At 34.1% G+C, this 13,407-nt stretch overlaps 1 protein-coding gene and 1 pseudogene across 5 annotated transcripts in view; both read left to right on the forward strand.

Moving 5' to 3' along the window:
• The window catches only part of SCAF11 (SR-related CTD associated factor 11), a 65,643-nt gene extending 55,018 nt beyond the window's left edge, over nucleotides 1–10,625 (forward strand). For 3 of the 5 annotated variants that reach the window (XM_006916869.3, XM_006916868.3, XM_015593174.2), the window contains 6 exons: nucleotides 1,032–1,138; nucleotides 1,785–4,526; nucleotides 5,086–5,432; nucleotides 6,496–6,714; nucleotides 7,067–7,186; nucleotides 7,434–10,625. In XM_006916869.3, coding sequence (XP_006916931.1) covers nucleotides 1,032–1,138; nucleotides 1,785–4,526; nucleotides 5,086–5,432; nucleotides 6,496–6,714; nucleotides 7,067–7,186; nucleotides 7,434–7,580 — 3,682 coding nt within the window. In that variant the 3' untranslated portion in view covers nucleotides 7,581–10,625. The remainder of the gene's footprint in view (nucleotides 1–1,031; nucleotides 1,139–1,784; nucleotides 4,527–5,085; nucleotides 5,433–6,495; nucleotides 6,715–7,066; nucleotides 7,187–7,433) is intronic. The other 2 variants (XM_006916870.3, XM_015593175.2) reach the window with 2 other exon arrangements.
• LOC112483862 lies at nucleotides 428–546 on the forward strand (annotated as a pseudogene).
• Nucleotides 10,626–13,407: the final 2,782 nt, after the last annotated feature.

Genomic DNA, 13,407 nt, shown 5'->3' on the forward strand with positions numbered 1-13,407 from the left:
TGCAGAAACTTTGAGGTCTTAGCAAGTCTGTAACAGTGGGAACTTTGAAGAGCCATCATCTTTAGATGGAGGAATTTTAGAATATAATACAGCAATAGAAATCAGGTTTTTAAAAATGTATTTTGATGTTTGGGGCCTTGGTAAACACTGTAAAACAAAGCTAACAAAAACTGATGTCTCTGATATGCTTCGTAGTAATATAGATCTATTTCCAGTATTCGTTGTTTTTATTTATTCATGGACTGATTACCCTTTGACCTCACTAATATCTTAAAAACCATGACTTGATTAATTTGACTAAATTTTCTTTTTGGTTGCCTAAAAAGGGAATTGGGGGTGCAAGGGACATGGAGTTGTGGAAATGTTCTGTTTCTTGATTAGGGCGGTGGTTGCATAGATATATACATTGGTCAAAATTCAGCAGACTGTCTACAGCCACACTACCCTGAACAAGCTCGATTTCGTCTGATCTCGGAAGCTAAGCAGGGTCGGGCCTGGTTAGTACTTAGATGGGAGACTTCCGAGGAAGACCAGGTGCTGTAGGCATTAAAAAATAGAAAATAAGGGATTGTAAGCTGACAAGGTCCTTGGCAATCTGTGAGGTCAACCAAGGGTTGCCTCGCCTAAAAAAAAAAAAAAAATCAAACTGTACACTTAGAATTTGTGCATTTTATTAAAGTTGATTTTTTTAGAATAGCAAAAAATAAAAAGCTAAAAAATTCTTGACAAAATTTATTAAATTTTTTAAAGGAGAAACAACTATTATATGTTTAAGTTACCATCGATTTCCCTTTGCAATTTATCAGAAAACCATGTTTTAAAGGTTTTTTTCTTTGCAGCCAATTGGTAGCCATCCTTGAACAATGAGTAACCTTGAACTTACATTTTTAGCTATTTGGGCAAAATATAATTTAAGCACACTATATTTTAATGTTCTTACCCAGATTTGGAAAATTAACGATTTTGAATTGCTGGTTTAATGTTTTAAACCATTAAAGCAAAAATGTCTTTATTTTGTTTTGAATTTTCAGAATTGATTTTATACCCTGGAATATTTCAACAGAAGTCCTTCCTCTCATCTCTTCTGTGTTGCCAAGAACTATTTTTCCAACATGCACCATATCTTTAGAAAATTTTGGTAAAGTTTGCAAAATGTTTTTCTAGTTTTTATATTATGCGTTTTTAAAAAATTCTTTCAATCTTATAAGAATTGAGATTTAACAAAAGCTGTAAAATAAGTATAAGTAGTGAGTCCTAAATATTTCTGTATTTGGACAGTGACTTGATTTTAAAATTGTCGCAACTGTAAAATCCCTTTTAAGAAATGATAACTTCTTGTCTTCGAGGAACTGATTAGAAGTCTCCCTTCTGTTTAGAGCTTCAGTCTCCTAATCGTAGATCTTTAGAAGTAACATCTCTTGTTAATTATAAACAAATAGTTTGAGTCTTTATCTATTTGTGGATAACTTGTTTTCTCTTGCTTTTTGCCTAGGTAATACTAATTTATAAAGCAAGTGGCAGTTATCAGACCAAATGTATTTTCTTTTTTTTCCCCTGTAAAATTGCCCATGTGGATTCAAATCTTGTAAGAACTCATTCAATAGCATTAAAAGCTGATAATATCTGATATTATTCAGATGTTAGTAGCTATGCATTTATTCATAATTTGATTCATATGTATACTTTGTTTCACTGTTATAGATGTCTGTTTTATGCTAAAATAAGATGAAATCAAACTGTTTATTGAAATATGTACTTATATTTTACTTTAAAAAAAATATTAGGTACTTCTTGCAAAGGATATGCATTAGCACATACTCAAGAAGGGGAAGAGAAGAAGCAAACTTCTGGTACATCAAACACCAGAGGATCAAGACGAAAACCTGCAGCAACAACTCCTACAAGGAGATCCACACGTACCACGAGAGCTGAAACATTCAGTCAGTCTCAGAGATCACCTGTATCAAATAAGTCTGGGTGTGATGCCCCAGATAACAGTAATCCATCTGTAAATGTTTCCTCTTCAGCTGAGTCAGAAAAGCAAACAAAACAAGCTCCAAAACGGAAGTCTGTAAGAAGAGGGAAAAAACCACCTTTACTGAAAAAGAAATTGCGGAGCTCTGTACCTCCTCCTGAAAAATCATCTTCCAGTGATTCAGTAGATGAAGAAACAGCAGAATCTGACACACCACCTGTGTTAGAGAAAGAGCACCAATCTGATGCAGAAAGTAGTAACACTTGTACTGTGCAGACAAATGTAGACAGTGAGTCTGCTAATGGTTTGAGAAGTTGCAGTGAGCAAATAGAAGAAAATGAGGAACATACTGAGAACCATGATACAGAAGAAAGAGTGGAATCTTCATATTCTGAGTCTTGTACCCAACTGCCTCCTGTGCTAGTTGGAAAGGAGAAAGAAGTTCAAAAAGTTGAGAATATAGATATAGAGGCTAATGTTTTATGTTTAAAAAATGAGATTTCTAAAAATATTTCTGAAAAAGGAGATGATCCATTAGAAAATCAAGACCAAATATCTGGACCTTCAGAATCAGAGGGAAAGGTAGATACATGTACAGATCATCCTCCAAATGATTTCCTTACATGTTCAGCATCTGAAATTGAAGTATACCAACCTATACCAAGTCTAAGTGAGTTACCCGAGAATGTAGAGGTAGTGGTTAATGAAGAAAAAGTTACAGAGATTAATGAAGAAAAGGTTGTAGAGAATCCTGTAGTAGAAATTATTGATCATAAAAATTATACAGTGAAAACAGAACAGCTTGTAGACAGCCCTAAATTAGAATCTTCTGAAGGAGGAATTATAGAAACAGCAGACAGAACATCTACTGAGAATTCAGATGTTCAATTGCCTGGGCATGTTGAAACTGAAGATGCAGAAATAATTGCAACATGTGATACTTCAGAGCATGAAAACTTCAGTAATATTCAAGACTCTGAAAATAATTTATTAAAAAATAATCTTGACATCAAATTAGGCAAATCTTTAGAAGAAAAGACTGAATCTCTGGTGGAATGTCCCAGATCTACAGAATTGCCTAACACACACATTGAACAGATGCAGAAGCATTTCAGTGAGGACAATAATGAAATGATACCTATGGAATGTGATTCAATTTGCAGTGACCAGAATGAATCTAGAATTGAACTGTCTGTAAATGCTGATGCTAAACAAATAAATAAAAATTCCACGGAGCACAGTTTTCAAAATAATATGCCATCTTCTGATCCTGCAAGTGAAAAAGTTGAAACTATATCGCAACCTTTTGAAGGCCCAGTAGATATGATAGATAAAGCCAAAAAGCCTCGTACTCGAAGATCTAGATTTCATTCCCCATCTACAACTTGGGCTCCCAACAAAGACACTGCACGAGAAAAGAAGCGGTCTCAGTCTCCATCTCCCAAAAGAGAAACTGGAAAAGAAAGCAAGAAGTCTCGATCACCGTCTCCCAAGAAAGAAACTGCAAGAGGGCGGAGAAAATCCCGTTCTCAGTCTCCAAAAAAGGATATCACAAGAGAAAGAAGGCGATCTCAGTCTCGATCTCCAAAAAGAGAGAACGCTAGGGAAGGCAAAAGATCAGAATCACTCTCCCCAAAAAGAGACACTTCTAGAGAGAACAGAAGATCTCAGTCAAGAGTAAAAGATTCTTCTCCAAGAGAAAAATCCAGGTCCCGGAGCAGAGAAAGAGAAAGTGATAGAGATGGGCCAAGAAGAGATCGAGATAGAGACAGAGAAAGGAGAACCAGAAGGTGGTCTAGATCCAGATCTCGTTCTAGGTCACCATCAAGATCTAGAACAAAAAGTAAGAGTTCATCATTTGGTAGAAATGACAGAGACAGTTACTCTCCTCGGTGGAAGGAAAGGTGGACAAATGATGGTTGGAGGTGTCCACGAGGAAATGATCGGTACAGAAAGCATGACCCAGAGAAACAGAACGAAAATACAAGAAAAGAAAAAAATGACATAAGTCCAGATGCTGATGATCCAAATTCTGCTGACAAACATAGAAATGACTGTCCCAATTGGGTAACAGAAAAAATAAATTCTGGGCCTGATCCAAGGACCAGAAATCCAGAAAAGTTAAAGGATTCTCATTGGGAAGAAAACAGAAATGAAAATTCAGGGAATTCTTGGAATAAAAACTTTGGTTCAGGTTGGATGTCTAACCGTGGTAGAGGCAACCGTGGCAGAGGCACTTACAGAGGTAGTTTTGCCTATACCGATCAAAATGAAAATCGGTGGCAAAACCGAAAACCCCTCTCAGGGAATTCAAATGGTTCAGGGAATGATTCTTTCAAGTTTGTGGAACAGCAACCCTATAAACGGAAAAGTGAGCAAGAGTTCTCATTTGATACACCGGCAGATAGATCGGGATGGACATCTGCATCTAGCTGGGCTGTGAGAAAGACTCTACCAGCAGATGTACAAAACTATTACTCACGACGAGGGAGAAATTCTTCAGGTTCACAGTCTGGATGGATGAGACAAGAAGAGGAAACAGCTGAACAGGGTAACAGATTCTGTTTATTAACACTTTTATTTGAGGAAAGAGATTATAAATTTAATACCTATTTGTATGAATTGAAATGATCCTGGTTTATAGTTTTATAATGTTAAATTGAATACCAGTTATTTACAGGTCACTTTACATTATATACATATATATATGTATATATACACATCAATATTTTCTTTTTTATCCCACTCCTGCCCCAAAGCTTGACAAAGACCTTAATATTTTAAATAAAATTTGCTACAATAGAAAATTTTAGGATGTTTCTATGCAGGATTTAACTTCTGTTTCTTTTATTTCAGATGTAAGCACTTGAATTATTTAGATCATTGTTTGATTCGTTGCTCATATGACAGATATAATCATGTGAACTTAAAAATAATTTTAGTTGATGTTTCTTTTAGTTAGAAAATCAACTCACATTATTTAGAGATGACAGGATTAAACTAAATAATCGGAGATTAATTGCTATTTAACTTTACTATAACCAGTGGTCTTTGCTTCTGTCTAAAGAAATTCGTAACAGTTTTTTCATAAGCCTTTTTTCTTTTGTTAGATTCTAACTTAAAAGACCAAACAAACCAACAAGGTGATGGTTCTCAGCTACCTATAAATATGATGCAACCACAAATGAATGTAATGCAACAACAAATGAATGCACAACACCAGCCTATGAATATCTTCCCATATCCAGTGGGTGTTCATGCTCCTTTAATGAACATCCAACGCAGTTCATATAACATTCATCCTCAGCTACCCTTGCATCTGCATACAGGAGTGCCTCTCATGCAGGTGGCTGCTCCTACCAGTGTATCTCAGGGACTACCACCACCGCCACCCCCTCCCCCACCATCCCAACAAGTCAACTACATTGCTTCACAACCAGATGGAAAGCAATTGCAGGTATGTTTTTAGCAACTCAAGTTTAATCAACATAGCCATTATAAACATTTAGGTATAAGGCGGGGGAAAGGACTTCCTGGCATCTAAAACAATTGTTTATTTGATTAGGTTTATGGTAAATCTTCATAACCTCTCATAACCCTAAACTTCCCACCCACTAGTAGAAAATGAATTGAAGGCATAAATCAAATCTAGGCTACATGATGCTGTTACTGACATCCAAACAGGTCTTGTCATATTAAGAAGCCCAGATCATGAGCCAAAGTAGGATCGAGTTGTGGGTGCTTTAAAATTTTTCCCTAATTTATTGGATTTTTTAGGGGGTGGGAACTTGTGACAAAACACTATGGTGAAACTTGAATTGTCTTGTTTGGACTAACACCACGTAAAGCTGTTCATTATCTGTTACTGTGTTTCATTTTCATAAATATACCATGCTAAAAAGAAAGAGGTATCTCTGAGGCATAAGTAAAATTTGATAATTTATAAACATTGTGTTGCTAAAGTGTTATGTCTACATTTCAGAAATTCTAGAATCCTGACAGCGAGATATAGTTGGAAGAGCAGGGGAATGGGATTCCTGAAAATGAGATCTTTTATCTTTTTCTGCTATCAACTCACTGCAAGCCATTTGAGTTCACTGCCTCATTTTCTCCCATCTTTAAAGGCCGGGGGGAGGGGCACTTACTTTAGTTAATTTTCATGAAGAGCCTTGCAGGAAAGATAATATTCTCTTTTTTAAAATTTATATTTTATTTTTAAAATTATTGGGGTGTGACAGATAATGTTCTTTAAATGCTGGTCTTATTTTTAGTATTGGTGTCAGAGCGTTATAATACACATATATAAAAGTAATGTTGGCATATTTAAATAAGGCTCTTTAAGAATGTTATTCATTTTTCTTCAGAGTCCTTTAGATATAATTGACCTGAAATATGCATTTCTCTTTTAAGTGCTAAGGGTGAATTGCTTTGAGTTTTTTTAATGTCATCTCTAATACATGACTAAAAGACTTCCATTGAGTACAAGTAATTCATTAACTGATGATAACTCTTTACAACAGGGTATTCCTAGTGCATCTCATGTAAGTAATAACATGAGTACACCAGTCTTGCCTGCTCCGACAGCAGCCCCAGGAAATATGGGAACAGTTCAGGGACCAAGTTCTGGTAATACTTCATCATCAAGTCACAGCAAAGCCTCTAATGCTGCTGTAAAATTGGCAGAAAGCAAAGTAAGTGTTACAGTGGAAGCCAGCGCAGATAGCTCGAAGACAGACAAGGCAAGTTCAAGGTTGAGAGCAACCTGCATAATTTTGTATATGATAAAGTTGAAAAAATAACAGCTTTATGTTGTATGAATGGTGAAGGGAATTTATTGCTAGTCTCAAATTCTAACATTATTTGAAGAATTCTGTCAAGATATGTTGATGCCTAATGAGTTACTAGTAATATAATTATTTTTAGAAATGTTTAATATGTATGTTAGTAAATAACTTTTGTGTTTGTGACACTAATATTTGAAGAGTTCCCTCTAATGTAAATGTGCAATGTTTTCAATTTTATATTTTTAAAGACTTTTTTTGAAAGTATGTGATTTGGGAAAATAAGAATTATGCGTTTTTCTCTTATCAGAAATTACAGATTCAAGAAAAAGCAGCACAGGAGGTAAAACTGGCCATTAAGCCATTTTACCAAAATAAAGATATCACCAAGGAAGAATATAAAGAGATTGTACGGAAAGCAGTAGATAAAGTAAGTTATAGCTTTAGTAGAGTTATGTACATATTGTTTTGAACCATCTTTATTTTAATAGAGAAATGCTTAAGTCTATTTAAAATAATAAGAGCTATCTTTTAATTGTCTGTTTTTTTACCTTTTGAATACATTTATATGAGATATGAAATATAGAAGAATGTCTGGTTATCTCTTTGGGGTTATTCGTTTTTCACAAAACTTTCCATTTTGCTTCCTATAATAAATTTCCATCCTTTTTTCCCAGGTTTGTCATAGTAAGAGTGGAGAAGTCAATTCTGCTAAAGTGGCAAATCTGGTTAAAGCCTACGTAGACAAATACAAATATTCACGGAAGGGAAGCCAAAAGAAAACTCTGGAAGAACCTGTCTCTACTGAAAAAAACATAGGCTGAAATGGAGAGCACTGTAAAGGACATTATCAAGATATCTGCAAAGTGCAATTTCAACATGTACCTTTAATTGAAAATCATACATAACTGTGATTGAAATTTGGTTTTGATATATTTTTTTTAACGTAGGATATAATGTTTTCTTCTAAATAAATAATAGTTCTGCACTGCAACTTCTATATCCTTTCCTCCCCTGTCCCCCTCCCCACAAAAACTAAAAGCAAATTCAACAAAGGGGTTAAAGGAATGTGCATTTTTACTAGGACTGTGTTATAGTGTGGATACTGGAAGATGTACAGCTTTTTGATTTGAACAATGAAGTGCATAAATTAGAAATTTCTAAGTGCGCTGGTTTTGGAAGAGATATATATAATACATTTATTCTGTCAGGCTAAAAATAAACTATGATCTATATGATTTTTCCCTCTAATTATAGAAAGTTAAGTATTGTATTACCATGAAGAATATTTCTAATAACAGAACATACCAATTGCAGGGTTCCTAATCTGTATTTTTAAAGCACACATCTGAATAAATTGCTTAGATAGAAAACGAATTATCATGAGTAAAATTCAGTGTTCACAACTTTGGAACACTGTTCACCTATTGTATCACCAAATAAAGGTTATGCTGCTTGTTTTTTCTTTGTGCCTTTTTTCCCCAAAATTGAGATGAAGCAGTTTGACTTGCTAGATTTACAACTTTGGCAGTCTAAATTCTTTGTTGAATTTAGAAGACCAGTTTGAAAAAGGGTTGACTTTGTAAAAATTATGTTATTGCATAATATCTTCTACCTGTCAGAGATGATAAATTATCTGTGTCAACTGGAGAATTGCTTTTAAGTGGTGATGCTCTCTTCCTTAGGACTAAGGTAGAATCATGAGACTCACTTCAGTGGTTTTCAGATTGTTGTTCATCTATCTAATTACTAATGAAATTCTTTTCACAACTTGAGAAATCTCCAAATGCTTTACAGTGAATAAAGTGTTAATTTGGTGAACATATGGTGGCCATTAACCATGCTGGAAAAATCTAGATGATAAAATCTCTTTTGGAAAGGGAGAGGAATTAAATAATGGAGTTTTGGTAGGCTTTCAGGGACTAGGGATTTGATTTTTTTTAAATACTAGAATATTAATTTTTATAAAAGGTAAGTTAAAAATATTATAGTATCATTATTTTAATTGGTTATCTCCATGACAAACTACTTTCATTCCAGTAACAATTTCCAATAGATACCGAATAACTAGAACGCTATTCAGATAAAATGTTAATGGCTCAAAGATAGATGTATGCCTCTGAGACAGACTAACCTTTTTACTAGCTAAACTAGCAAGAGCAGTGCTCTGTAGGACAATGCTTTTCTTAAGTAAAAATTATGTGTTTCTCAATTTTATGTGCACAATACTTTTCTGGTGCTAGCTTTGATAGGCAAAATATTTTAAAATGATGGTCTCAATAATGATTGTGCTAGTTCATAATCTTATTTAGATTATGAGTATAACCCCCAAAAGTGTTAGAAATATTTCCAGGCAGTTTTTGGTCTTTATTCTGCATTTCTGGCCATTTGTAATATAGTATTCTGCTGATTTATATATATATATATTTTTAATTAAAGTTTGTGTTTAGATTATGATGGGAAAGTTTGGAAGTATATTTCTAATAAAATATTAAGACAGTGTTTTAAATATCAATGTACACCTCATTTGTTTCAGTTTTGAACTCTAGAAACAATTGTGTGAACTTTCACTATTTTCAGTTAAAGCTGGTTCACACTTTGAAAATTTTGTAGCAAATTGCCTAAGCTGATTAATCACACGATGCGTACTTTTCCTTCATTTTCTTTCAGTGACTTTTGGGAGTTGGGTGACATTTTAAATTGTAGCGCTTATCTTTTGCAAACACTTTAAATGTTTTGAAGAAAAACTAGGTGGTGTGGTCAAAAGCTAAAGTTTCACATCTTTGGTGGCATTGCCATGAATTATTTCCACCTTTCTAGAAAACAGCAACTGTATTCCATATCTGGTTGGAGTACTGGTTAGACTCCATTTAAAATAGCTAATGAAGAATGTTACTGGATTAGAATGAAAACTTGGAAAACTTGGAAATATTTAAGAATATTAGAAAGTGCATGCTTTATGTTAAAAAAAAAAACAACTGCTTTACCATTCCCCATTCTTTTTTTTTTTTCTTTTTTTCAGAAATTTACATTGTTCGCATGTGCACCAACCTAATCAAAAACATTTTGTGGGGTTACAGATTTCTCATTATTTATGAAGATTCAGTATTAACTTGACCTCTGAAACCTTGGTCCTTTTAACTTACTAGCCACATTGACCTATATTTAGTGATGCCTACCTATAGCGATGCCTAGAATTTTGAGAATGAAAGTAGTTACTTATTATTTTAACATTCCAAAAGTTTTGTGATTTTTTTTTTTTTTAATTTTGGTAATTACCACATTTTCTTCATTATCTTCCTTTAAATGGCCACAGTGTGTACTGCTTGAATGTTGCATCCAAGAGAGGAAGCTTCTGAAGCAGAGTGGTTGCTGGTGGTCGGTGAGACATTGTTTGTAGAATGAGGATGGAGTGCTGTCTACTGAAACAATACTCAAACAGATATGTAGTATGTAATATTTTCTAATAAAGCCTTTTGATAAACAAAGTAGTGTCTAACATTTTATTAAGATTCCTGGTGACTTTTACCTCATTATAACTTTCCAAACGTGTTGAAGTATTTCTTGAATTTGTACCAAAGTGACTAGCTTCATAGTTACATTAATGTCCAAGTTGTAAAGCAAGGTTCGAGTTAGCTATAAGCATCTATTTTATAGCATTTTCCCTAATTATGTAACATTGTAGGAAATAGAAAAATAATAAAATATTTGTAAATAGGAAGAAACCAAAAAAAGAAAAATCACCTGTAATTCTACCATTTAAAGGTAACAACTATTAACATGGTCAAACTGCGTATAACTGTTGTAACTTATCCTTTTCTCTTGATGTATTGAGAAGTTTCCATTTTAATAAAAATTCTACAGCATTACTTAATGACTACATAGTATTCTATTACATGAGTGTTCCATTTTTAAAACAACCCTTTACTGTTGGATATTAAGTTTTTATTAAAGTAAATAAAATATAAACTAATATAAATAAGATATGTAAACATCTTACTACATAAATTGTACCCATTTCAGATTTTCTTTAGTCAGTTTTTATTTCCCCATGTAACATTTTAAAATGTAATTAATTATACACACACAATATATAATTTTTTAAATTCAATTTAGTGTAAAATTCCATTTTCCTAAGCTGATTTTTCTGTCCAGAGGGATCCATCAGAAAGGTCTGTTTCTTTTAATAGTGCAATTACAAAAGTGCTTTTTGAGGTTCTAGGATAACAGGTTTCACGGATCTTTTTCTCCAGCACATGATACGGTGTAAACTGTTCTGCACCCGTAGTCCTCTTAAGAAATTGAAGATATATTCCGTTGTCCATGTTCTATTTTATAATGGCTATATCGTGTTCTGTTGATGGACATTTATGTGCAAGTTTTGGCTAATTAGAAACTTAATGACCATCCTTTCTAACATCTGTGAACCTCTTTGTGTATGAGGTTATATTGAATTTCAGGATATGCACATTTTAAATTGGGATAGATGTTGCCAAATTGTTTGCTAAAAGGGATATACTAATTTATAGTTCTACCACAGTTCTGAGCTTAATGCTTTACCTTTAATTCCACCTTTGATATTGGGACTGAGCATGCCAAATTATTCTTATTCATAAGGTCTTAGTGAACATTCATTTCATCAAACAGTGCACACGTGTGTCAGGAATTCTTGGACTCTTCACATACTAGGTTTATTCATACCACACTCTTCTAAAAGAATAAAATATTAAAAAATTTTAAGCCTGTGATATGTGCCAGGCACTGAAACATTTTATGTGTGTTACCTCATTTAATCTATAAAAGCATCCTAATTATCTTTGCCCTACTGATGAAAATTGAAATGCATAAAGCATTAACTGAGTTCCTTAGTTACACAGCCACTTAATGATAGAGCCAGGATTCAGACCTAGGATTGGTAGATGCCAGTTAGTTAGTGCTTGACAGTCTCCCCTTGGTTCCAGAGAGCATGGGGCGTTACACCGAGCTTACAGATATAAAATAACATTTATGTAACACATGGGAGTAATGGTTGAACTAAAAGGAAGTATACTGGAGCACAGAAGACACAATTGACTTTGGGAGGATTGAGGGAAGGATATCCTGCGTCTAACCAGACCTCATTTTTGCCGTTTTAATGGTCTCATTTTTTTCCTATCTTAGAGATACCTTTAATCTTGAAAGCATCTTTCATGCATTCTTCCCTCTTCTTACCCCATCTCATTCTCTCAAAAATTGCTATTTTCTCTGTGTCGTCTTCCTTTGCAATAAAATTCCTTTTAATTCCCACTAATGTTATCATCTGACCTCTTAATAGTCTCAACTATTATTTAGAGTCTATACACACCAGTTCATTTTATACACTACAGATTAACCTTCCAATAGCACAGCTTTGGTCATATTATTTTACATAATTTATTTGACAACCTCTGTGTGTTAGACACTAGGGGAGAGTGAGCAAAACAATACTGTACTTGCTCTCATGGAACTATATAATATGGCAGAAAAAAAGCTATCCACTTTAAGTCCTTCACATCGTCGGTAAATTCTTGGAAACTCTTTAAGTGAAACGATATATAAGGAAACAATTTTTACCATAGACAAATTGATATAAACCAGAGTTAAGTTTCTACAGCATATTTCTGGTCACGAGAATACCAAAATTCTAAGTAAAGACCCCAAATACTTCTAATGTTAAACATTGAAATACATGTGAGCTATATATTTAAGAAAGATTAATAAAAACAAGAATAATTTGCCAATCCACTTATTCCAGTTCAGGGTAGCTGGTGGCCAAGGGTTCTCCCAGCATTTCAGGACACGAGTTGGGATCTCACCCTTGGCAGGATGCCTTTCCATCACAGGGTGCATCACACACCCACACACAGACTGAGGCAATTTAGACAGGCCAATAAATTTCAATGTGCACATCTTTGGGATGTAGGAGGAAACCAGAGTACCTGGAGAAAAACCAGGCAGACATGGGGAGAAAGTGCAAACTCCACACAGACAGTTGCCCCAGCCAGGAATTGATTTTTTTTTTTTCTCATCAATATAAAACAATGAACAAAAATCACATTATTTGAGGACCTGCTGCATATACAACTGATAACAGGGTACAACAGGTAGGACTACATGTGCTCCAAGAATCTATGATATAGGGTAAAAGGACCTAAGAGTTGTCAGTAAGAGTCCCTGAAAGAGAAGACACTTAAGCAAAGAGCTAAAATATGAATAAGAACTAGGCAAAGAGAAAGGATGACAGAGAATAGCAGGTGCAAAAGGTCTGTAGTCAGCATGGAAACCTTAAGCCTAGAATAGCTGTAATGAAGATTGGTGGAGAGTTTTTAAGGCAATATGTTATGTATGCAAAGAAAAGCTTTTAAGCAGGAAGTGTTTGACATGATCAGGTTTGCAGATTACTCTGCTCAAAATCTTTCAAGGCTCAGTAAAAGTGATTAATAAACATGAAAAAGTGTTTGACCTTACAGTTAAGTGAAACAACGTAATAAATTTTCTTTTATCAAACTGATAAAAATTTTTTAAAATACTGGCAAGATGCCATGAAGAAACTCAGTACAGGTAGGAATGAAAATTTGTACAATTTTTCTAAAAGGCAATTTGAAAATAAGAATAAAGAGCCTTAAACGAGCC

This window comes from Pteropus alecto, unplaced genomic scaffold, assembly GCF_000325575.1.
Source record: "Pteropus alecto unplaced genomic scaffold, ASM32557v1 scaffold196, whole genome shotgun sequence".
NCBI lineage: Eukaryota > Metazoa > Chordata > Mammalia > Chiroptera > Pteropodidae > Pteropus > Pteropus alecto.